Source organism: Schistocerca serialis, chromosome 7 (assembly GCF_023864345.2).
Source record: "Schistocerca serialis cubense isolate TAMUIC-IGC-003099 chromosome 7, iqSchSeri2.2, whole genome shotgun sequence".
Taxonomy (NCBI): domain Eukaryota; kingdom Metazoa; phylum Arthropoda; class Insecta; order Orthoptera; family Acrididae; genus Schistocerca; species Schistocerca serialis.
The window spans coordinates 332,408,147-332,434,581 of NC_064644.1; the positions used below are offsets into that span (position 1 = coordinate 332,408,147).

The following is a 26,435-nucleotide window of genomic DNA, read 5'->3' on the forward strand; positions in this document are numbered from 1 at the left end:
GAGTCCTCCCTCGGGATTGGGTGTATGTGTTGTCCTTAGCGTAAGTTAGTTTAATTAGTGTGTAAGCCTAGGGACCGCTGATCTCAGCAGTTTTGTCCCATAGCAACTTACCACAAAAAATTTTCATTTCATTTGATAATCAGATTTCTTGTCGTTGGGTCACAGAATTTAACAATAATGTACGTATAGGAGGAGCATGTGGCTAATATGTAGAATAAACAAAACGTCAGCTATGTGAAACTGCAAAGCGGAAATACTGTCTGAACTTACTACCCAGCAGAAAAGAGTGATTTGTGTACACTGTTCTTCACCGTCGTTGGCCGCAGCTGAACTATGCTGATAGAATCAGTCTGAGGTGGAAAATATCCACCCAGGAGATGTGGAGAACGCACGGAAACTGATGAAGATACCGACTGACAGACTGACGGGGACAGAGTCGCGTAGCATCTGCGGAGGAGCGGCTGAGAGAAAGGAGGAGTGTCTTTCCGACGTCTTTTATCGCTTCGTATGAGCTCAGCCACGGCCTACTCTCTGGGAGATTACAGCGTTTTACCAAGAGATAAGGAAACGTAAGGCAGGTCCAGTGACTGCAAAATACCTCGCGGCAGATAAACTGCCGATTGAAGTAAAGACCGGGGGAAATTATACGCTGGGCAAATAGTACACCATAATTCTCGTCGCCATAACAAAAACAGAGTTTGCTTACTTTTGCTTTAAAGTTCGAGCTCATCAAACAGGCATCTCGTGCCACAATGACGGACTACAAACAACATGACACGAAGGTCACACCCACGCCCATCTGAAAATTTGTCTAAGCCTTTAATCGACAATGTGTGTGCTCCAGCCTCACTGAAAACACATCTTGCGGTTAGATTAGGCAGATACGCAGAGTATAAAACCGTACATGCACAGGCAGATTGCAGTGGTGAAGATGAGGCCCACTGTGTGCTTGCTCTTTCTTTTGGCAGCCGGTGTCCTGGGTCGCCCGGGAAGACCTGGAGCACGAGGGCCTCCCAACAAATTCCCCAAGGACTTCATGTTCGCAGCTGCTACCGCGTCCTACCAGGTGGAGGGCGCCTGGAATGAAGGCGGTAAGAACTCTTTGTCTTCGCGCCTGAAACATTCGGTATTACCTACGCTTAAGCACCAGCATGTTCTTGTGTGTTAAAAGACAGAAATGCCATGGAAGACCTTTCTCATGTGCAATTTGTCAAGGTGATAGTTTTTCTCAGTAAGACATTTTAAGTGCATGAATATTGCGAAGTTCATGGAGACATTGATCTGAATCAACACCTGCAGACATTTGGTGGCAATAGTAGCTACTCCAGATATAAAATTTCTTACTAAAAAAGATAGACAAATAAAAAGCACGATCGATTTCGCGCACGTACAACGACAGAGGTTATTCATGCGAATTACATGTCATATGAAATGGCTGTTTATGAGGCAGAAACTGGTGTAATTGTTTAATATTTACCGGGGCCAACTTCTTTGATAGCCGCACGGACTCCCATTGGATGGGACATTGTAATGTTGCGAACGTAAGTTCTTCAATCGAGAACGCGAACTTATATTCAGAGAGTTGTTTGAGTCTAGTTGGGCCAGTACGTTCATGAGTCATTCGGAATAAGAGTAGTGGAATTACATGGAGCTCAAATAGATATACGAAACACGAGAATGATGTGGGCGATGAATAAAACAGAGAAAACCTAATGACTACAAAGACTATTAATTAATATTATTCGTGAAAGGGAAAACTACAGCATACGGAGTGGATGACATTGTCTTATCTTCAATAACTGTGAAGTCTGTTCAACCCGCTATGGTTTTTACTAATGTGTGACTTGATGAATGCTTGTACTGTGTCGCAAGTATCTGCATTTGATGTGCTTCAAAAAGTCCACTCAGCTGAGACTGCGCAGTAGTGACTGAAAAACAAATGGATATTTTAATCAAATAAATTATTGTAAGTGTGCAGGTGATTTTATTATCAGTAAATTGGTGACAGTTGTGGATCGTATCGCAACTAAAATATCTTGTGATGCTTTTGAACGAGGCGGAACAAGGGAAACGGTATGACAAGTATATAGGACAATGTTTGTTTCGTTGGTCGAGTATAACCTTGGGTGTAAGGTACACATGATGCAAAAATAAAACGGAATAACTGCCTTAAATGAAGGAAGCAGGGAAGTCAACGGGCAAATCATTACAAACTACAAGCTGTTTCAAAAGATGCATCTTATTTCACAACACTGCATCTTTCATGTGAATGAAGGCTGAAACTTGGGGTCAATTTTAACTTTCGCATCGAAAGTAAAAGTTGACTTTGGCGCCAGCTGTAAGGTGCCAGTTCATGTCGCGTCGTTACCGGCAGGGGTCACTGTGGTGCAGCTATCTAGTTCGCTCGTTCGTTTGTTGCACAATTTGTGTTGAGTCGCGATGCCGATAACATGGCAACAAAAGTAGTTTTGCTTCCTAGGTCGCATGATCTCAAGATTTGCGACTTTTTTGTGGAGAGTAGTGAAAGACGCCGCTTATGTGCCACCCTTTCAGCAGCTTTGGGCGTATTACGACGCCACACAGCAATAGCAGTGAACGCAGTAACTTCAGACATGGGAATAGTTTGACTATTGCCTTAATTTTTGACGGATTAACCGACAGTGGTAAATAAAGCAGTCTAGACGGAACTCCGGTCAGAACTCATGTCGTATGCTGAACGTGAGGTAAAGGAACAAACAGCCCTTTTTCTGTCTTTGGTGTGAAACTCGTCTTGCTCTGGAACAGAAATTGCTATCTAAAGCCAGTGCTGGACATTCTGGACCTGTTGGAGAACGAATAGTCCGGACGGAACAGTTTTTCTTTTCTTTCTTTTGCTTGTGCCTTTTTCCCACAATGACGCAGGGTCAGCAAGGTTAAACGGATTTGGCAAGGTTAATTTAAGGGGTGGCCGGATGCCCTTCCTGCCGCCACACCGTACCCCCTGGGACGGAATTAGTGTACCCCAATTGTCTGTGTCTAGCGTAATCCATGGAATAGTGCGAATGTGTTCAGATGCCTGCAAGCCGTGCAACTGAGGCGGGACGTGGGGACCAGCCCAGTATTCACCTAGCGGGATGTGGAAAACCGCCTAAAAACCACATCCAGGCTGGCCGGCACACCGGCCTCCGTCGTTAAGCCGCTGGGCAGATTCGATCCAGAGCCGGCGCGCCTACCCGAGTCCAGAAAGCAGCGCATTAGCGCTCTCGGCTAACTTTGCGGGTTCAGTCCGATCGTACCGATATTGGAAGCAGAGTTTCTCGCATGAGACATTTACTCATTCACACAAGAAAACTGCTTCATTTAAAGAGGGTGAAGGAAGATATGCTGACAACTGACCATGAAACACTGGAAACTTCTTTTGATGAATATATTTTCTGCTGGTATATGATGGATGCACGGCATCATGTTCATCACAAACGATAGAAAACCTTTTGGAGTAACTTCGTAGGCCACTAATGCTGCAAGCTCCGGGAGACCTTCCCATGTTTTAATGATGTGCAATTAGTTCACTGGTCCAGGCAACTAGATCAAAGAGTCAGAATGGCTCCATCGAACTGCAGGACATTAAAGTTCCGCAGAATTCCTTGTCAGATTAACGATGATAGTAACATTACCAAACTTGTCATCCAAGATGCTGATTGTCGAGTCTGTCTAAATCTCCGGCTAATTGCTGTGAGGAACCTTCGAGAGTAATGAAGTGGCAGGACTGCTACATAAACTTACACCATATGTGAAAACCTTTCGTAGGACCTGAAACAACATCACAATCGATATTCACTTAACGTGCCAAACGACGAGTTTTGGTGGGGTGCTGTCCTCACATCCAAACACTTCGGGAATGCCTACCACAGCGAATCACAGAAAAGCAAATAAGTCGCCAGGTTTTGATGGAATCCCAATTCGAGGTTACAAAGAGTACTCTGCAACATTGGCCCCATACTTAGTCTGGATGTACTGAGAATCTCTCGCCCAGCTCAAAATTCCAAGTTATTAGAAAAAAGCGCAGGTGACTAGTGTAAATAAGATGGGTAAAAGATTGGACCTGCAAAATTACAGAGCAATATCTTTTACATCGGTCTGTTGCAGAATCCTTGAACATATTCTCTGTTCGAACACAATAAATTTCCTTGATAGGGAAAAGCTTCTGTCAACAAAACAGCACGATTTTAGAAAGCATCATTCGCGCGAAACTCAGCTTGCCCTTTTCTCAAATGAGATCTTGTGAAACATGGCTGATGGGCAACATGCGGATACCATATTCCTACATTTCCGTTAATCATTTCTCACGGTGGCAGACTGCCAAGGTTAACGAAGGTACAAGCATACGAAACAGGTTGCGAGGTATGTGAACGGCTTGAAGACTTCTTTAGTGGCAGAACCCAGTATGTTGTCCTCGACGTCGAGCGTTCATCAGAGACAAGGATATCGTTATGAGCGCCCCAGGGTAGTGTAATAGGACCGCAGTTATTTTCTGTATACACAAATGATCTGGCGGACAGGGTAAGCAGCAGCCTGTCGCTGCTTTCTGGTGATACTGTGGTGCAAGGGAAGGTGTCGTCTTTGACTGACTGTAGGAGGATACAAGATAACTTAGATAAAATTTCTAGTTGGTTTGATAAATGACAGATGTCTCTAAAGGGAGAAAAACGTAATTTAATGCCAATGAAACCCAAAAACAAATCAGTAATGTTAGACTACTGTATTAGTAGGGTGTTGCTCGACACAGTCACATCGATTAAATGTGCAGGCATAATGTTGCAGAGCAGTATGAAATGGAATGAGCATGGTAAGGAATGTAGTAGGCAAGCGAATGGTCGACTTCGGTTTATTGGTAGAATTTTCACAAAGTGTGATTCATCTGTAAAGGAGACCACATATAGGACATTCGTGCGATCCATTGTTGAGTACTGTTCGAGTGTTTGAAATCCACACCAGGTCAGATTAAAGGAAGACGTGGAAACAATTCAGAGTCTGGCTGCTAGATTTATTACCGGTAGGTTCTATCAACACGTAAGTATTATGGAGATACTTCGGGACTCAAATGTGATTCACTGCAGGGAAAGCGATGTTCTTTCTGAGGAGTACTATTGAGAAAATTTAGAGTACCAGCATTTGGAGCTGACTGCAGAACGATTCTGTTGCCGCCAACGTGCATTTCGCGTAAGTACCACGAAGATAGGATCAGAGAGCTTACGGCTCATACAGAGGCATATAGATAGTCGTTTTTCCCTCACACTATTGGCGAATGGAACACTAAAGGAAATGACTAGTTGTGGTACAGGGTACACTCCGCCACGCACTATACGGTAGCTTGCGGACTATGCATGAGCTGTAGCATATATTTCATCCACCAATACTCCTCCAAACCGAATTCTTTTAATAAAACCAAATAGCGTTCTCATTCTAAACTTTTTATGATATGTATTTTCTAACCGCTAGTATCCTGAGATACATGAGCGAAGAATCTGTGCAGAGTGATATTCAATGTAAGTTGGTGGCTGGAGAACAAAATAATTACCCTCATTTAATAATTCTTCTTTGTACAATGTTTTAACTGTTGATCAATATGTGTTGCAGGCAAAGGTGAGAGCATTTTCGATCGCATGTTCCACACAATTCCAAACATCACCACCGATGGCAGCAATGGCGACGTGGCGTGTGACTCCTACCACAAGTACGAGATAGACATACAACTCGCCAAGGATATGAACGTGAGTGTTTTTCGTAATTGTATTACTCTTACAACATAGTGGTGATCCTCTACAGAACTGTGATCTATTTTAATGTCTAGTGAAATGTTTGATTCATTATTTAACGATACACAAAATAAGAGCGCCGTAGCTTCAAAATTCGTAGGAGTCTGAAAACTGACGATGCTTGTAATGCGCTGCTTGAGATATCAACACTGATTTCAGTCTTGTAGATAAATTGAAAATCAAGAACATTATTCACTCGGTAGCCTTCAGTAATAGTAGTCTGATTAATTACATTGCTTGGCAATTGTTAAGGAATAACTGGCACTTGCTAAGGAATAACTGGCAATTGCTATGGAGCAATCGGCAAATGCTGCGGAACACCCAGCCAATAATAGCAAAAGGAAATATGGAGGTCGGGATGAGTTAACTCCAGAGAAACCTGTTCATGAATATCCTGGATGCATTGGATAGTTCATGCATCAAGGTGTTTCACGAAGGTCGTCGTCGAACCTATTAGCGTGACATTCGGGCTTGTGGTACAACAACACGTCTTCGAGATATCATTTGAGTAGACGAGCAGATGGAAGGCTCTAAGCTGATCGGGGTGTCACTACTATGGCCACAGTGATGGGAGCCTACAAATGTGTCATCTAGCAATTAAAAAAGGCCGCTGAAGATGAAGATGCCATGCGAAAGCATGCCCATGGTTGAAGGCGGACCACCACACCGAAAAAGGATCGATACGTAGCCCTAGAGGGGAAAAGAAAGAGACATCTCACTCTTAAGTAGATCGCTGCAGACCCTGCAGCCACTACCGCTGCCCGTGCCTCTACCCTGAACCATTTCGCTACGATTAAATCAGGCTACCTTCTATGATCGGAAGCCTGTTAAATGCATCTCACTACAGTCGTGCCACGGTCGGTCAAGAAAGCGTTCGCTGGTATAAGGAGCATGTTGGCTAGGGGCAGCAACAGAGGTCCGGAGTCATGTTATTCGATGAATCCTGTTTCTCTGTGGCAAGTGATTCTGGCCACAGGTTAATGCGGAGAAAGAGGGGAACACGTTACACACCACAGAATGTTCATGAACGTCACTGGTATTGCCTAGGAGTTTTGGTGAGTGCAGTCGTTATGCACAATGACCGAACACCGCTGCATATCTTTGCGCGAAGCAACAGCACAGCGGTAATGCAGGGAGACTATTCTAGATCATATCCGTATGGTTACGGGAGTAGTAGGTCCAGACTTGCTCTTTACGGACGACAGTGCCCACTCACACCAGAATGTTGAGGTGTTGGACCCACTGGAAAGTCAAGATATTGAACTTAACGGATTTCTCTGTATACTCTCCTGGCCCAGACCCTATACCCCATGGCTGGTATGCTCTTGGCAGACAGACTGCTCAACGAACACCGTCTCTCCTAAACGTGAAATACCTCAAAATCGCCTTGAGAGAGGGATGGACCAGTATCTCCCAAGGACGCCTCAACACGTTTGTAGCCATTATGTGTAACAGGTGTAAAAAGTGCATTAATGGCCAAGGATGACATACTACTCACTGAGTGTCCGATATCAGTCTTTATGTCGGTAGTCTGACCAGTGTCAAGCATAAACATTGTTTATATCTGTTACCCTGCTTTCTCTCCCTCCGTTACTGTGTTTCATGTCATCCATTATTGCCTATGGTTAACTAGTCTAGCTGCTCCTTAGAAATTATCAACTAGTGTATTTATCATACCTAAAGGAAAAACACTAAATAATTCATTGCATATGACTATTGTGTGTCGTAATCGACGCCAGTATGATGTAATCATCAACCAAAGAAGTGAAAAGGATGTTAAATCAATGTCGAACATCAGGACACTTTCTGTATTGTATAAGGAATAATATGCGGAATACGATTCGTCATCAAATTCTCCGAATTTATTATCCTCAACTACAATTGATTGGCTATGTATAATTTGATGAACGAAGCATTTCCTCTGGTACCATTCTTAAGCTACAAGTCTACCATTCTATATCATAGCCTTTTGTCAGTAAATACGCTGAGGCTTACAGAAGTGTTACATAACTAAGAGGTGAGTGATCAGAGAGCCACGGCCTTGCGTCAGTTCAGCAGTACCGATCGGCTAGCTCAGCTGGCGGAGAGTAGCTCTCACTAGGAACAAAAGAAAAGAAATAACTTTCGCAGAAGTTTAGAAAAATATCGCTTGTTTCGTAATATCGTCATGTTCTGCGAGACACAAATTTAGAATTCAGTTAATTAACTTGTTGTTTGAGGGAATAATTCAGAAAAAGCATTTTTGTAGGATAGCTGTAACTGAATGTAGCCCTCTCTTGAAAGGTATGAAATACTCAAAAATTATGAAGGTATTTCTACTAAATGTTCGAAATTGCGAATCAAAACGTAATATACTTAATCGTTTAAAAATTGCTATTGCGTTTAGAAGTGCTTATTCTATATTAATATCATGTTCTCTGTTAACAACTTTTCATAATTATAAATCGTCGTTTCACACTCAGAGCAACGGAGGAAACAATGAGTGTGTTAGCTGTTCTTGCGCGTGGGTTTGTGGGTGCTATAATCATAAGAGGTCGTCTGATTCTATGTTGAGAAAGTTTAATTTAATTATTTATGTACTTAGTTAAGCTGATCGGTATACGGTCTAAAGGCCATCGCTCACAGCCATTCAGGCTTTCCTCCTGAGGTTCTCTTTCTAAACACTGAAGCCAGTAGTAGTCGTGTTCTATACATCTGAAAAATAATAGTAATGAAATACAAATAATAGTAATAATCGTAATGGTGATAATAATGAATATCATAACGTACCTAACTGATCGACGGAGGGTGGCGGAGAGTGCTAATGCGCTGCTTCCTGGACTCGGGTAGGTGCGCCGGCCCCAGATTTAATCTGCCCGGCGAATTAGCGGGGGCTGGTATGCCGAAAAGCCTGGATGTGGTTCTTAGGCGGTTTTCCACATCCTGCTGGGTGAATACCGGGTTGTTTCCCACGTTTCGCATCAGTTACACGACTCGCAGGCATCTGAAAACGTTCGTACTATTCCATGACTTCCACTGGATGCAGAGAGCTGGGGTACACTAATCTCGTCCTGAGGGGTACGAGGTGGCGGCAGGAAGGGCATCTGGCCACCCTCTGCACCTAACACAGCCAAATCAATAGTAACAAGGCCAACTCCACTTTGACGCAGGACAAAAACACCAAGAAAGACAACAAGAAATAACTAATTATAAGGATCACATTAAAAGAGGCGAAAACACATTTTTAATATCGCAGCAGTTTGGCATCTAATACCAAATGGTTACTACCAAAGGCCGTGACAACAATAGGGGGAGAATAAGCTTAGTTAATTGATGGCAGCGTCATAGTAATAGCGATAAAGGATGGGGAAAATTGAAGAAACAGGAATGGTGAAAACAAAACCCGACAAGAAATAACATGAATTTATAGGAAAAAGTAGGGACGGGGTGGAATCGTCAATGCGGGACAAGGAATGTGGGGTAAAATTACATTCGTGGACAAAAAGAAGACTATTTAGTTACATCGACAGCGAATCTACATTAGTGCTAACAAGCTGAATAAAGTTAACATATCATCAGTTCGAGGAATGGTTTGAACAACACAGTGCTTCATTAGGCATGGTCGTATGCCGATACCTTTCTGCGACCTTCGAACTGACTTACACGGCCAGGTAACATATAAAAACTTAAATTTCGTTTTGATTGCTGCACGATTTTCGATTATACGTAGGCTAGTGACCAGTTCCATATGCCTCTCCATACCGCATCCTGTGACGCGATTGGCAGAGGATGACACGGTGATCGGTCGGACACTATTGGCCCGTCCAAGGGCAGAACAGGGAACTTAACCTTTACCTTGCTAGTGAGTTTGTTCTAGAAATTAAATGGAAATGACTTACAGACTATTTTAGCGCTATAAAAGGATACATCAGAAGTTTGGAGTCCACAAAGTAAACCTAATGCTGAGTTCGTGAAAAATGAGTAGGGACAAAGTCAAACGTAATTTGAAATTCTAAGCGAGTCTGTCAGCATTGTGTTTGTGCCACAGGTGGACGCATACCGCTTCTCCGTATCGTGGCCCCGGGTTCTCCCCACCGGAGACGTCAACAACATCAACCAGGAGGGAATCGATTACTACAACAAGGTGATCGACGGCTTGATCGCCAAAGGCATCACTCCAGTGGTAAGAGCAACCTCAGTGATCTGGTTTCTGTACCTTGACATTAGATCACTAATCAAAAGTGACGTCACACGGTGGTGTATATGTTTGTTGCAGGTGACGATGTTCCACTGGGACCTGCCACAGACACTGCAGGACATCGGGGGGTGGCCCAACCCTAGGCTGGCAGAATACTTTGTTGAGTACGCCAGAGTGCTCTACGACAACTACGGTGACAGGGTAAGCGACAAAAGAGTGTTCTGGGGTTACAAAGCCGACGTACAACTATGCATTTATCTTCTTATTCAATATTACGCTGGAATTAACTACTGAAATATAAGGAAAAAGGCATTTCCATCAACAGTTAGTCGTTCGAGACTAAAAATATGTAGCTTAATAGAAACGACGCTGTCTTGACTTAGAAAAACCAGAAGCAGAAAAAAGGTACGAGGGTTCTATTGCGATGAAATAGATGTATTGAAACTTGCAACCGTGATGGTAAGTGGGAACACAGTCTTATGACTGTCTATAAATGTGCCTCTGACTGCAAAAATGATCTTCAATTTCGTTTATTGAGCCATGATCGATTTCGGTGCCACTATCACCACCTACAGTTGCAGCTGTTCACATTAACAAGCATTTTAATGTAGTAGCGCAATGGGCCACTGTTTTTCCTTCTGACTGTCCACAGAAAAAGTCATATATTCCGAGAACTGTCGCTGTCGCTTGTTCATTTAACGCTTCTTGCGTTTGCCTTATGCCATTCGGAATCTATATCACAGTGACGAAGTAGCTTCATCAAACCTACGCTAACTCTAAAAACAACGCTGCGTGTTCTATACACACCACAAGGTGCACGCAACAGAAGTGCATGCGCACAATGACGCTATTGTATGGAGTGTCATGTGGTACAATGCTACTTGTTACTGTGTACTGGCACACCACCTTCTGTCTCACGTGCACACCACTGTATGGTCTGTGGATTTCTGGTTTCGTCCTCTAAACGTAGGTGATCTTAGTTCCATCTGCATGTGTCCCCATCTCACTGTCTGCACTTAGTAGCGCGTCAGTTGCTCAACCAGTTGTTGGTTGCAGATATCAAACATTTATCGCTCTACCACATAATTAGACTGAGGTGATATCCAATGGATTAAAGTAAACGAACATAGGATGACAGCTATAGTCCTGTTTAATGAACTAACCACGTGTTGTGTGAGCAGGTGAAGTGGTGGCAGACGTTCAACGAGCCGGCCAGTGTCGTCTTAGGCTACTCTGGAGGCTTCCTTATCGCCCCGGGCATCAACTCGTCAGGCGTGGGAGACTACATGGCGGCCTACACCCTGCTCAAAGCACACGCTGGGGCCTACCGCCTCTACGACGAGAAGTACCGACAGACTCAGAAAGGTAAATATCGTTCGTCATTATGGCTCCGCTCACGAAGAGTGAAGCAAATGTGAGCCAAGTGGTATTCAAACTTGAGTACCCATCTTTGGCGACCCGGTAAATGAAATTCTAAAATCTTATAAGAAGATCTGTTTACTGTAAACGCAAGTCTCATATCACGCAAGTCATGTAGTGAGCGATCTCTACAAGTGAGGCCTACTAGGTTTGATTAGTACAGCTCGTCCAATTTACATTATACGAACCAAAGATCACAATTTGCCCTTAACAGTCACTTCACACCCTGTACGTCACTGCATCTACAACTAGGTATGCACTAAGCACCTCTTTGTATGCTGGGGAGTACTTCACATCAATATTAGCCTGTTCTTATTCTGTATATTTGCAGACTGAAGCGACGAATGAAAATTTGTACGAAGTTCGAGATTCGAACCCGGGCCTCCTGCTTACTAGAAAGGTGCGCTAACCACTACGCAACCGGGCCCAGTGGCTTTACACAACTACGTGGACTACCCTAGCACGCCTCCTCAATGCAAATTCCCATTCACGCCTCAGTCCACTCGCTATTCTCCATAAACTCGAACAGCATTTAGAGGAATTTGGATTGAGGAGCGGGGCGTGATAGGGTAGTTCACGTAGTTGTGCAAAACCACTGTGCCCGGTTGCGTAGTGATTAGCGCACCTGTCTAGTGAGCAGGAGACCAGGGTTCGAATCTCGGCCTTGGTACAAATTTCCATACATCGCTCCAGCATGCATACGTGCGATATAGATATTTGAGACCTGGAAAGGTTTCTGGAACCATACAGTCTCATTTGATCATTCCTATTCTATTCCATTTACATATGGTGTGGGTGAAAATTGATTGTCTGTGTGCCACTATAAACTCTTATCGTTCTCTCACGATCGCTGTGCAAGATAAAACAGCATTGTTGCGCAATAAACCTCGATAACTAATGTTACATAATGTAGTACTGTTAAAGAGGAATAGTAAGCTTATCTCCTAGCAATCAAAAAAGTCTCTCCCTAAAACTCTGTATCAGCTCCTAAATTTGTTGAATTCCTTTATTTTTTTTCACGGAAGTTCAACAATGCCTTACTGAGCTTGATCTTCTGCAGAACACAAGCTGATAACCGCTGATGCAGAGGTCTATCTAAATATTTATCAGTTTAGTGCTAAAACCAATCGAGTTTAGATGTTAAGACGACCGCTGAAGGCAACTAACGTTCGCGTTGCAGTCCCACAAAGAGCAGTGTAGGTTTGTTAAAAATTAAATTTTTATTAGGTATTAGTTCCAATTTTGTACGTTGTGCCGCACTCAGTGCCTGTAGAATAAAGACGCACTTTCTAACACTAATCGCCGTTGCAGTACAAATTCATGGTGCAACGAATCGTTGTGAGTCGTTACGCCCATATTCTGTTTATACACTCGTTCTGAGGTTAGCGAAATGTGGCGTCCCGGTAACCAGCAACGAGAGACGTTTATATTAACGTCTGCAATGTAGCAGTAGTACAAAAATAGTAAATCGCGAATTGGTGAAAGGGAAGGAAGTGGTTGGAAGGGGATGGTGGTCATTGCTTTGTCCATAATTAAAATTAATATTCCTGAGCATATTTGTTCTAATAAAATATTACATCGGACAGTAACAAACAGAAATCTAATTTACAATAACTTTGTATATTATCACATTGGCATTATCCCGTTGGATTTCCCAAACACAACGACTCATACGTAGTTCTCTTAAAAACTTAAGGATCTTGCTATCACATGACATGTTATATCAACACATTGCAGAAAACCCTGATTCGAGTGCAGCATTGTTCAGCTAGATATCAGATCAATGAGATACACACTAGATACACGTCAGCACTGAGTGTGCAAGTTCTGCACGAAATGTCGAGTTTTACCAATACGCAAGACACTGCGCAGAGATTGCGCATGACATTTGCAGATAGAGATGATGACACATCTTATTTGGTTCGCCCCACGGAATTCACAAATATTTGGTCCATACAACTTGTATAACTACGAATCAGTATTACACTGTCTGATGATGTTGATGACTAATGGTTTATGTCTCTAAACACCATGGGCATCAACGCCCTGCTACAGGCCTCAACATTTCATAAAATTGTTTCATTTCGTCTATGAGATTAGTCCTCAGCGACCTTTAATGTGAATACGCTCTTGGCTTTTGAGAGAAGTTTGTGAATAACTTTCAAACCATCTTTGACTTCCTCTGGGTGAAAATTGGGGACATGATATTCATTTCAGTTATCTTTGCTGTCCTATCTCTGCGTATTGAATACACATATATTTCCTATCTTTCAAAACTGTTAAACATGCTACCAATGCTTTCTACTTACATTAATTTGCTGAAACGTCGTCCACTTGTTAGTGCCTCGTGTGTTGTTTCTCTTAGCTATCGTACAGAGTGTATAACTGGCATGTATCTCTCTTATCACAGGAAAGGTCGGCATCACAATTAATAACATGTGGTATGAACCCGCCACCGACTCTGCAGCAGACATTGAGGCAGCAGAACGCAAGATGCAGTTCTACGTAAGTACCAGGAACTCTTATAACCTTTCCTGTATTACAATAAGGATGTTAGTGCCCTTCAGATGGAGGGCGAAGGCTCTGATTAACACGGTGTGCCATAACATTACTTAAACAACCTGCCATCCAACGTTAATTCCTGGCTAAATCTGAAGAACTGTTTCTTCAGCGTTTCATTCATTATGAAACAATGTTCTTAGAACCGCTCTTGTGTTTTGCTTTTCTAATAGTGATCAGACGATGTTATGTCATCAGGTCCAAAATATACTGTTCAAGACGAAATGCAACCCACTGAATGACTTTATTAACATGGTTTATATTCCTTATAGTCACGAATCAACATACTAAGGAAAGCTACGCTCTATGACAAACAAGCTACGTACCATGAAGGAATTATCCAAATGGAACAAATGGAACGGAAATCGGTAGATGGGTTGTACACGTACAGACAAACAAATGATTGCAATTTCAGAAAAATTGAATGTTTTCTTCAAGAGAAAGTGCTTCACAAATTGAATTCGTCACTAGCGCGTAGGTTTACTTCTGGTCCTTATGCAAGCAGTTATTCTGCTTGGGATTAATTGGCAGAGTTTCTGCTTGTCCTCCTGAGGGATATCGTGCCAAATTATGTCCAATTGTTGCGTTAGATCGTCAAAATCCTGAGGTGGTTGCAGGGTCCTGCCCATAATGCTCCAAATGTTTTCAACCTGGGAACATCCGGCGACCTTGGCGGCCAAGGCAGGGTTTGGCAAGCACGAAGACAGGCAGTAGAAACTCTCGCCGTGTATTATAAGCCCAGGATGTCGTGCCATGAAGGGCACCCAAACAGGGTATAGAAGTACCTAGACCTAACTAATCTAAGGACATCACATACATCCACGCTGGAGGCACGAATCGAACCTGCGACTGTAGCAGTCGCGCGGTTCCAGACTGTAGCGCCTAGAGCCGCTCGGCCACCCCTGCCGGCAACTGCCATTCACTTCACAGTGGTTTACAGAGTATAGATGCAGATGTAGATTTATGCGCATCTGTTGGCTTCACCTACAAACAAATAAATCGCCACTTTCAAGCTTTACTTATGTGTATAGCTACCCTACAGGCCAGCGTTCACCATCCTTACGGAAGTCACATGCCACATAGTATAAAGATCAGGGGCGAAGGAAAAGTCTGTACAGTAATGGACAACGCAACAGGACCATGCCTGGAAAAGTACTGTGGTGTTCAAAGGAATTTTCATATTGATGACTGCTTTACTGTAGTCAACACTCACTCACAGCCTATTTCATTAACAGAGTTTGTCTGCAGCTGTATCACAGAAAATCCCAGAAGGGTCCAGAAGAACAGAAACTGTCGCAGATGATTCCAATTGATAAGTACTGCAAGCGAGCAGCTTGCTAGAAGGGTCGAATATAAGTCACATGAGCTCAGCTTCACATGCCTTAATTTGTAGCATGTCACTACTGGACATGCCCATGTCGTCAATCGTCTCCTAGGTTCCGCATTGACAGTGTGACCAACACTTAATTACTTTCAGTACTCTTTCCAAGACTAAAAGGAATTCCATTCTTTTTGCCAAAATCATTTTTCGCATTCCAAATATATGCAACTACACTCCTGGAAATTTAAATAAGAACACCGTGAATTCATTGTCCCAGGAAGGGGAAACTTTATTGACACATTCCTGGGGTCAGATACATCACATGATCACACTGACAGAACACAGGCACATAGACACAGGCAACAGAGCATGCACAATGTCGGCACTAGTACAGTGTATATCCACCTTTCGCAGCAATGCAGGCTGCTATTCTCCCATGGAGACGATCGTGGAGATGCTGGATGTAGTCCTGTGGAACGGCTTGCCATGCCATTTCCACCTGGCGCCTCAGTTGGACCAGCGTTCGTCCTGGACGTGCAGACCGCGTGAGACGACGCTTCATCCAGTCCCAAACATGCTCAATGGGGGACAGATCCGGAGATCTTGCTGGCCAGGGTAGTTGACTTACACCTTCTAGAGCACGTTGGGTGGCACGGGATACATGCGGACGTGCATTGTCCTTTTGGAACAGCAAGTTCCCTTGCCGGTCTAGGAATGGTAGAACGATGGGTTCGATGACGGTTTGGATGTACCGTGCACTATTCAGTGTCCCCTCGACGATCACCAGTGGTGTACGGCCAGTGTAGGAGATCGATCCCCACACCATGATGCCGGGTGTTGGCCCTGTGTGCCTCGGTCGTATGCAGTCCTGATTGTGGTGCTCACCTGCACGGCGCCAAACACGCATACGACCATCATTGGCACCAAGGCACAAGCGACTCTCATCGCTGAAGACGACACGTCTCCATTCGTCCCTCCATTCACGCCTGTCGCGACACCACTGGAGGCGGGCTGCACGATGTTGGGGCGTGAGCGGAAGACGGCCTAACGGTGTGCGGGACCGTAGCCCAGCTTCATGGAGACGGTTGCGAATGGTCCTCGCCGATACCCCAGGAGCAACAGTGTCCCTAATTTGCTGGGAAGTGGCGGTGCGGTCCCCTACGGCACTGCGTAGGATACTACGGTCTTGGCGTGCATCCGTGCGTCGCTGCGGTCCGGTCCCTGGTCGACAGGCACGTGCACCTTCCGCCGACCACTGGCGACAAAATCGATGTACTGTGGAGACCTCACGCCCCACGTGTTGGGGAATTCGGCGGTACGTCCACCCGGCCTCCCGCATGCCCACTATACGCCCTCGCTCAAAGTCCGTCAACTGCACATACGGTTCACGTCCACGCTGTCGCGGCATGCTACCAGTGTTAAAGACTGCGATGGAGCTCCGTATGCCACGGCAAACTGGCTGACACTGACGGCGGCGGTGCACAAATGCTGCGCAGCTAGCGCCATTCGACGGCCAACACCGCGGTTCCTGGTGTGTCCGCTGTGCCGTGCGTGTGATCATTGCTTGTACAGCCCTCTCGCAGTGTCCGGAGCAAGTATGGAGGGTCTGACACACCGGTGTCAATGTGTTCTTTTTTCCATTTCCAGGAGAGTATTTAACTTATGATCATCTGAGACAGTATGCATATAAGAATTACTACTTAAGATTCTGCACTTTGGCTACTGATTTCACCTAAGGAATTTATGTTCCAGTCTGGCCTGTACAGTCACCCGATTTTCACGGCCAAAGGAGACTGGCCTGAGGTGGTGAAGCAGAGGATTGCGGCAAACAGTAAGGCTGCGGGCTACCCCAGGTCCCGACTAGTGGAGCTCACACCGGAGGAGGTGGAATACATCAGGGGTGAGTAAACGACACCAGCCACAGCTAGTGCGCTTTGCTGGGCTTGTTCGTGCTTGAATTCTGTCCATTATAAAAGGTTCTTCGAAAGTACTTTCAGGGTTTCAGATGACCACAGCATGAAAACATCAAGAAATACGAAAAAACTTCTCGTATCAGCGGATATAGCTTGTCTCCAAGTTTCAACTGGTAATATGCGCCGTGCCATAGTTGGAGAGCGCAATACTATCGGCAGGTATTTCAGAATATGGCATGTAATAGATTGATGGGTGCATTTCTTGTCGCTGAATTCGCTAAATGAAAGTCAGTTGTGACGTTCAGCGTCAGTTTCATGCTAGATATCGTTTAAAATCTCCAACGGACAGAAGAATCCATGAAGGTAAGACAGATTCCGGTAGACTAGCTGCTTATGTAGTGTGAAGGAAACAAACTGTCCAGGACTATCAGCAGAGACAGTGAGCAACTGTGGGAATCGTTCGTCAGGAGCCTTAAGAAATAGTCGACACATGCGAGCAGAGAACTGCAGATACCACAGTCAAATGTCACCTCATCCTATACAATCGTCTGCTTGTGAAACCATACTGGATTCACTTGCGTGCGCTGACTGCTCGGCAGAATGAGCTTCGTCCTATATTTTGGAATGCCTTGCAGCAACACAGAAATCGGTTTTCAGTGACAAAGCCACATTCCATGTATCTGGTAAGGTGAATTGTCATAACATTCATGCTTTTGGCACAGAAAATACATAAAAAGATTATAGAACATATTCATGATTCACTTACAGTTAACTTCTTGTACGCCATATCCTCTTCAAAAGCTTTATGAACCATTTTTCATTGCGGAGAAAATTGTGACTGGTTTCATGTACTTGGTCACACTGCAGTAATGGCTTATTCCACCATTACAGCAAGACAGCGGAGATTTCATTTTGCAACATGATGGTTACCTCAGTGTCGAATTGCTTCAGCGTTGGATTGGTCATACTTCCTATCATAATGCTCTTCTTCTCCAGTTGTCCCCACAGTCATCTGTCTTTGATTTATAATTGTGGGTTATGTAAAAGACAGTCTGTTCCTGCATCTGCCATCACTAAATCTGAATAAGTGACAACGAAAGATAATTAGTGCCGTCGCTGATATCGACCGTGACTTCTTGAGATCCATATGTCAAGATTTTGGCTAAAGTATTGACATTTGCCACGCAGCAAGTAGTGCTTATACTCAGCACCTGTAATAAGTTAAAAACTTGGAGACATGCGCTCGTCACTGATATGTGTCTCTTTTCTGCATGTCTTGCAGTTTTCGTGCAGTCCTCTTCTGAAAACGCAGAGATACTTATCAATACTCGTGTTGGAATGCCACACACAAATCACATTTCTACAGCTAGGAGTCATAGGGGACCGAGCTCCTTACACTCAAGTAATTCCTCACTCTTTTTCCTCAAACAGGAAAGACTCTCACAATGGAACAGTACATTTCTTAATAAGAAACGTTAGGGAGCAATCATACCCAAACCGAAAGTTCTATCTTGATATTGCTGCCATGCACTTAGGAAATACTGTAAAGTTTTTCTGTATTTTACTTAGAGTACTCCACTGTTTCAGTTGCTTTGCGGGGCCAGACTTTTCTCAGGTATAAATGTTATGAATAAGGAATTAACATCATTTTATTCTTGGCAAAATATCGAAGTGGAAACAAGGCCAAAATGGAGGGAAATGTATTCTTTTGGACGACATGAAGCGATAATAGTATCTTGAGCTTCGCTGTTAATGAGACTCTGTTGGATTCAATTATGTTATACAAATGTCAGGAGATGAAAACATGGAGAGGCATGAAGTGACTGATCATGTAGGTACAGTTTGTATAACTTGAGCTTCATACTTTGATTCACTGATAATGCTGATAAGTCTTTGACCTGTCACTTCCAGAATTGATTAAGTGTATACAAAGAAAGGTGGAGTCTCAGCTTTATTTGATGTGCACATGAGTATGCGAGAAACTATTTAAAATCTCTACTAACATAGCCTCACGGGAAATAGGTAATATATCGCACATATCTTCAATGAGAATTCCAAGAACTAGTAACTGGGGTATGATCAAGAAACAGGCTCCGGCATTGGATGTTCCGTTCTCGTAGATACAATACAGATAAAAATTAGTCATATAACTGGACATTGAATAGTGTACAAACAATCAAGCAACTAATGCTCTATCCGTAAATGGAACGAAGGATCTTCTGCATATAGCAGCTAAAGGACTAACGTTCCTATGCCGTGTACAGCTATTATCACAGTATAAAAACACATAACATGTTCTCTAAGAGTACCAAACAAGTACTGCCTGTTATCTTCATGAACTGATAGTGAATTTATCTTGTTTGTAATAGTTATCAGTCGCTTTTAAGATTTTGATCCACAAAAAATGAATGGGTGAATTTGTCAGGTATAAAAATTAGAAATAAACCACATCATTTCAAACTCATGTATATGTCAGTATTGCAGGATTACACCATTCTACCTCACTGGTTACCATTGGGTGTTATAGAGTATTCTTTTGTTTACATTACTGCGAAATTTCTGCCCTTGAACCGTCAACAAATGTTTGCAAATCTATAGCCCATAAAAAATTGATCTTCAGATAACACAATGATAAGAACGAAAATGTGCAAAGACACAGGACTATAGCGACGTCTCGCGATAATACTTTACAAGCATTTGAAATTAGTTTCGCAATAGATATTGCACAGGAATGAAAACAAGATAAACAGATATTTTAATTAATTTAATAACAGGTAGTGTGGTGATCTTGCCTTTCAGACTATTTTTGGTGACCGTGAACCTTGACGCAACTGAATATTTCGCGTTTTCTATCGATAGGAGAAAAATCTGTCAGCCTGTGCGATTTATGAAGTATTTTCTCGGTCCGTTTGTTGCATGGTTAAACAAACTTCTACATTTGTGAAAATGCTGTATCAGCTATAAGTACGTGTGTGACAGTGTACTGTCTTATTTCAGGCACGTCTGACTTCTACGGACTGAACCACTACACGGCCAACCCAGTATCAGACGGCTCCAGCGGCTACGACCCCTCCATGGAATTTGACGCGGGCGTCGTTATCGGGGAATACACGGACGCACCGCAGGGGGCATCCACCTGGCACAGGGTTCGTAGCCTCGCTGTACAGAGAGTCACTCATTTCTGTCTGTCTTGTGCTTTATATCTCTGCTCTGTGATGCATTTACAGAAACCAAACGAGAAACTTGCAAGATAGTACACACAACGTCCTCGATTATTTGTTGTATACAGTGTGTTTCAAAAAAATTTAAACGAACTTTGGAGGTAAGTTCCTTACGACGAAAGAAGAAAAGACATTCATATAATCATATGTGCGAAAATCCTTCGTTTTCGAGTTATTGATGGAAGTTAACATTCAACGACTTTCCAGGTGCAATCTAACAACGGCACTTAGCTATGCAGCCGTTTGACTCATTGCAACCTAGATGGTGTTTTCTTGCCAGGGAGACTTATTTACATTCGTCATTCGTCTGTCTTCAACGTGTCCATTGTGTGTATTTACTAGAAGTACCGAGTTATCTAAAACTGCTTCTTTCAAACATGACAGGATGTTTATTTCGTGAGCGGCCACACATGATTTTTACATACAACCACACAAATGTTACTAGAAACAAAGCCGCACATCTGCGTTAGACGGCTTTTCCAGAGCGAAGACAACTGAGTCATCCAGCCTCTGGTGCTGTGTATCGGTGCGTTGCCGAGTTCAGATCCTTAGCATCACAGGTTGTTAATCGAAAAAGACCACGTGTTGCTTATACGCTTGACAAGAAAAATCACATTCTACGGGCTATCGAAGAAGAACCTGACATCAGCGCAAGACATGTTGCCCTGGCATATCGTACTTCTCCAAGGTCAGCATGGAAGATTCTTCACGAACCACTCACGTATCCGTACCATCTTCAACTTCTGCAGGCCCTCACGCCTGTCGATCACGCACCAAGGGAGAACTTTTGCCAGTGGTATGTCGCAAAAACTGCCAATCCATTGTTTGTCTCTTCAGTTTTGTTTATAAACGAGGCAACGTTTAGAGGACGTGAAACAACAAATTTCGGCGACCAAACCATATGGGACGATCTCAGTCCTGATACTACAATACAGGCTAGAATCAACATCAGTTTAATTGGATGTGACTGTCTGGTAGGGTCCTACGTTCTCCAAGTATGTCTTATGAGATCTGTCTAAAGGGACTTTATTCAGGACACTCCAACACCTAATAAAGGATGTGACCCTGCAAACAAGAAGAAACATGTGGTTTATGAGTGACGTAGCTCCAGCACATTTAAGTATCAGTGTAAGGGATGCACTGGCTGGTATCTACCGTGACAGATGTACAGGTAGAACAGAACCAGTTCCAAGGCCTCAACGTTCCTCCGACCTCAGTCCTTTGGATTATGATCTTTGGGGACATCCTAAGCAATTGGCCTACGCAGCATACCCCCCTCAGATGCATAAAAATCTTCAATGACGTATCAGGGAAGGCTGAAAAACCCTTCGAAACCATCAGGCAGTATTTGTAATGGCGCGACAGTCTATGTTTTGACCAGTGCATGCGTATTTAGAAGCAAGAGGGGACGTTTCGAGCATTTATTGTGAGTTAGTGACTCGATGAGCTTCGATTACCTAAGCAGGAAGTGTTCATATATAACTTGAAAACGGATTTTCGGACAAACGTTGATGTGAATTTTTTTTCTTATATTGGTGAAAGGGACCTGTGTGAAAGTTTGTGGAAGTATTTTTGAAACACCCTGTATATCCCAGTTTCCTATCATCTCTACAGTTCGTATATCCTACAGCTCCCTCTAGTACCATGGAAACTACTCCCTGATATGTTAGCACATTTGGTCTCGTCCTACCCTTTCTTCTACTCAGTATTCTCCACATATTCCAGTACTCGTCAGTATCCCACAACCCATGATTCACTTCCATTCTACGCTATACTCCATATGCAGACATTCAAAAAATTCTTCTCCAATCTGAGACCTATTTTGAATACCACTGGACTCCTTTTAGCGAAGAATTCCCTCTTGCCTGTGATAACTCGCCTCTTACATCCTCCTTGCCTTGTCCGACAAGCGTTATGTGTCTTGCAAGATGGCACAGTGTCTTCCCCCCGTCTACAAGTTTATCGCATGTCACATGTCTGCTACATGCAATATTCTGCAGTAGCTTCACGTTTTAAACAATAAAAGACAAGGCAAAGGGAAACACCTGAACATTTCTACGATGTTATCCTTCATGCCAGAACGTCTAATTGCCACGTTACTCTTGCAGAGCACTCCTTGGGCCTTCCGCAAGCTGTTCAACTGGCTCGCCCAGCAGTACCCTGGCTACCCGATCTTCGTCATGGAGAACGGCTGGTCCGACACTGGAGAACTCGAGGACCAGGGCAGAATAGACTACTACACGGTGTGTACTCTGTCCATCTGTTTTGATGCAAAGGACATTATCAGAAACTTATGCTGTATTTCTTCAGCAGGTTGTCAGTGAGAATTTTTTGGAAAAGTAGAAAATCCATACACAGGTCACATTTTTTGAAAAATAGATGAAATTATTGCTGTTGCGTAGCATATAAGGAGACACTGTGGACACGTCACACTCACAAATATTTCTCAACAACATTTAAAAAACAATTATCGTGTTATTTGTGAACATTGTAATAGAGCTCTCTGCAGTGGGACTTTGAAAATGTTGCACTACACCATCGCACCCATATTTACATGAAACAGATAAACAGTGATTGTTTCGTTTTTTCTATTAACGTGGTTCCATCATCTTAACCATTACATATATTTCATAGCTTCTATTTATTAAAATATAGGTTCATTTGTTGTTAACAGAGCTACTTGGCTGAGATGCTGAAGGCTATTAATGAAGACGGCGTCGACGTCATAGGCTACACAGCCTGGAGTCTGCTGGATAACTTTGAGTGGGGCACAGGATTCACGTAAGTAATTCTAGACAAACGTGATCAATTGCTCTCAAACATTGTTATTACTACTACGGGCTATGACGTTCTCGGAGTATCTCAATTAGATAGCATAAAAAATTTTACTAATTCCAGGAGTACATATGCAAGATATGTGTCTTGTAAACGTAACTGCTACGTGCACATCTGTTATTACACCCAATCATGTATATGTAACGTGATAACTAAAAAGATACACTAATTGCAGCCATAAAATGCTTTCGCTTCATGTGCAGCTTGTTTAAATATTATACTTTTCTGTTGTTTCAGGACAAGATTTGGACTTCACTATGTGGACTTTAATGATCCGGATCGCAAAAGGACGCCCAAGGCATCCAGCAAGGTCCTTGGACAGATCTTCAAAACGAAAACACTTCCAGCTAAATACCTGAAGTAATGCCTGAGAATGTGTGCACTGTGGAAACAATAAAGAAACTGTCTTAATTACGCACATCATGTATTTTCTTCTCTATTACACCCACTTTCCATATATGACTTACGTAAAGAGTATCTTCGATCTCCACCTGAAGACGTAATTTCCCATAATCTGGAATCGTTTCTCTGGAATAAGGTTGAAAAATGAACTGTTTCTGGCTCAGAAAGTTCTGAGTTAGAGTCCCATCAAACAAATTTTCTGAAGTTTTATCTGTTTTCCGTGAATTTCGAAACACTTAATACTTAAATACTTACTGTTGTAGCGTAATTTCTTGTTTCTAATAGGAAATGGTACACGCCTGGTCCATACAATCCTTACTCAACAACATATTTTCTGGTATAGTGTAGATCAGTTCTAGATCGATACAAATATCTTTCTCCAGATTTGTTACAACAGTAACGAATCATCATTGTTGGAGTTCGGGGTTAAAAATTTCCCCCATTACTTTCAGGTAAATAATGAAAACTATAGGCAGACAGAATATTGTTCATAATCTTTTCTTCGTCTTGATTATCGGGAAGATTTAATTGTACACAAGTCATCTGTCGGATATTCTTATTGCCCATGCAGGCAAACTGTAAAACTTTATTTGAAACGCTCCTGAAAAGCAGAGACGCTCAAATAATACTATGTAGAGAAAGCTTGTTAAATCCTACAGTTGATAGCAGTGAAATTATAGGGAAAATTTAAGAGTATATCAAAGGGATAGGCTAATAGAAAATGGAGGTGGTGTATTTGTCGCAGTAGACAAGTCACTCAGAACCACCGAGACAGAAATTGAAGCTGCATGAGAGATTTCCTGAGCAACATTCAGTATCACAAAGTGAGCACAAAATATTAATCGGTTCCTTCTATCGACCACCATACTCACCTCCTGAAATAACCAAACACGTCAATTCGCTTGTAATTTTGTTCCCCAATCACGCAGTAATCATCGGAGGGGACTTCAATCACCCAACTAACAATTAAGATAACTATAATTTTATTAATGGTGGGTGAGACAAGGTATTACGGGGATAATTAATATATGCCTTCTCTGAGAACAATTTGGAACAGACATTTCGAAATCCTCTCATGGTGAAAATAGTTTAGATCTAATGGGAACAACTAGACCTCACCTCTTTGTGGAGGCCATATCGAAACTGGTATCAGTGAGTATGAAACGGTTGTGGTACCCATGGTTACCGAAGTACAAAGAACAACTAAATTAAGTAGGAAGACATATACGTTCAGTAAGCTAGATAAATATGCAGTAGTGTCATTTCTCAATGTAGAACTTGAAACTTTTAGTACAGGACAGGATCATGTAGAAGAGCCAAAAAGAATGGTTGACCATGCAGTGGGTAGCTCGTAATAGGAGGGACCCTCCGCGGTATACTCATACAGTCACTGTAAAGAAACTTCTAGAAGACAACATAATAGGTTAAAACAAAGCATAGGGTTACACACAGAAAGGCGCTAAAAGAAACGAGTTTGACTGTCGAGAGAGCAATACGTGTAGTCCTCAATAATTATCGCAGCAGAATACTGCCCAAAGATCTTTCACAAAACCGAAAGAAATTCTGGTCGTATAAAAAGGTTGTTAGTGGCACCAAAGTTATTTTCCAGTCATTCATAGATGATGTGAAACTGAAATTGAGAGTAGCAAAGCCAAAGGTGCAATACTTAACTCAGTTTTCAAATGCTGCTTTACAAAGGAAAATCCCAGAGAACCGCTCCAATTTAATCCTCGTACCGCCGAAAAAGATGAGTCAAATAGATATTAGTGTCAGTGGCGTGGAGAAACAGGTCAAATCGTTAAAACTGACCAAAACTCCAGGACCCGATGGAATCCCCATAAGTTTCTATACTGGATTTTTGGCTGTATCGGGCCCTCTTTTAACTATAATCTATCGTAGGTCCCTCGAAAAAACAACCGTACCCAGTAATTGGAAGAAACCACGGATCAAACCCATTTACATGAAGAGTAGTAGAAGTGATCCACAAAACAGTCGCCCAATACACTTGAGATCGATCTGTTGCAGAATGTTAGAATATAATTCTGAGCTCAGACGTATTGTTCGTCAACCGTGTAACATTTCTCCAGAATAAGGTGGACACAATGTATTTATTCAAAGTGCATTTGCGTCAACCTGCGTTTTGCTTACCTGTCCAGATTCCTACGGCGACAAATCCTTTGGTCACCTTCCACCCATTTGTCATTAGCAACGGGGGCATAACTGTTGTCGACGCACACCACAACAGGGAGGATGCAGCCAGTTATCTTGGATGGAGAGCCATCGACAGTTGACTTCGGCTGTTCCCCAGGGAAGTGGGCCGGGACCCTTGCTGTTAATTTTGTACACTGATGACGTTGCAGACAGTATAAATAGTAACATTTTGCAAATGATGCAGTAGTCTATGATGAAGCACTCTCTGAAGGAAGCTGCCCAAATATTCAGTCAGATATTGATGAAATTTTAAAGTGGTGTAAAAATTTGGCAGCTTGCAGTAAAAGTATGAACTTCAGAAAACGGAACAGCGTAGTGTGTTATGACCATAGTATAAGCGAGCCATGGTTGGAATTAGTCAATTCATACCAAGATGTGGATGTAACACTCTGTAGGGACATGAAATGGAATGATCACATAGGTTCAGTCGTTGGTAAAGCAGGTGGTAGCTTTAGTCTATCGGTGGAATACTGGGGAAAAGCAAGCAGTCTACAAAAGAGGTAGCTTACAGATCGCTCTTGCGACCCATCCTAGGAAATTGCTCAAGTTTGTGGAACTCGCACCAAGTCGACTAAGAGTTGA

At 42.9% G+C, this 26,435-nt stretch overlaps 1 protein-coding gene across 1 annotated transcript in view; it reads left to right on the forward strand.

Annotated features, from left to right (window-relative positions):
- Positions 1-23,604, forward strand: part of LOC126413063 (lactase/phlorizin hydrolase-like) — a 173,568-nt gene extending 149,964 nt beyond the window's left edge. Inside the window, exons 12-22 of the mRNA XM_050082960.1 lie at positions 913-1,091; positions 5,617-5,750; positions 9,823-9,957; positions 10,051-10,173; positions 11,154-11,337; positions 13,802-13,896; positions 17,024-17,171; positions 20,182-20,330; positions 22,514-22,648; positions 23,080-23,186; positions 23,478-23,604. Of these exons, the coding sequence (XP_049938917.1) occupies positions 913-1,091; positions 5,617-5,750; positions 9,823-9,957; positions 10,051-10,173; positions 11,154-11,337; positions 13,802-13,896; positions 17,024-17,171; positions 20,182-20,330; positions 22,514-22,648; positions 23,080-23,186; positions 23,478-23,604 (1,516 nt within the window). The remainder of the gene's footprint in view (positions 1-912; positions 1,092-5,616; positions 5,751-9,822; positions 9,958-10,050; positions 10,174-11,153; positions 11,338-13,801; positions 13,897-17,023; positions 17,172-20,181; positions 20,331-22,513; positions 22,649-23,079; positions 23,187-23,477) is intronic.
- The last annotated feature ends 2,831 nt before the right edge of the window (positions 23,605-26,435 follow it).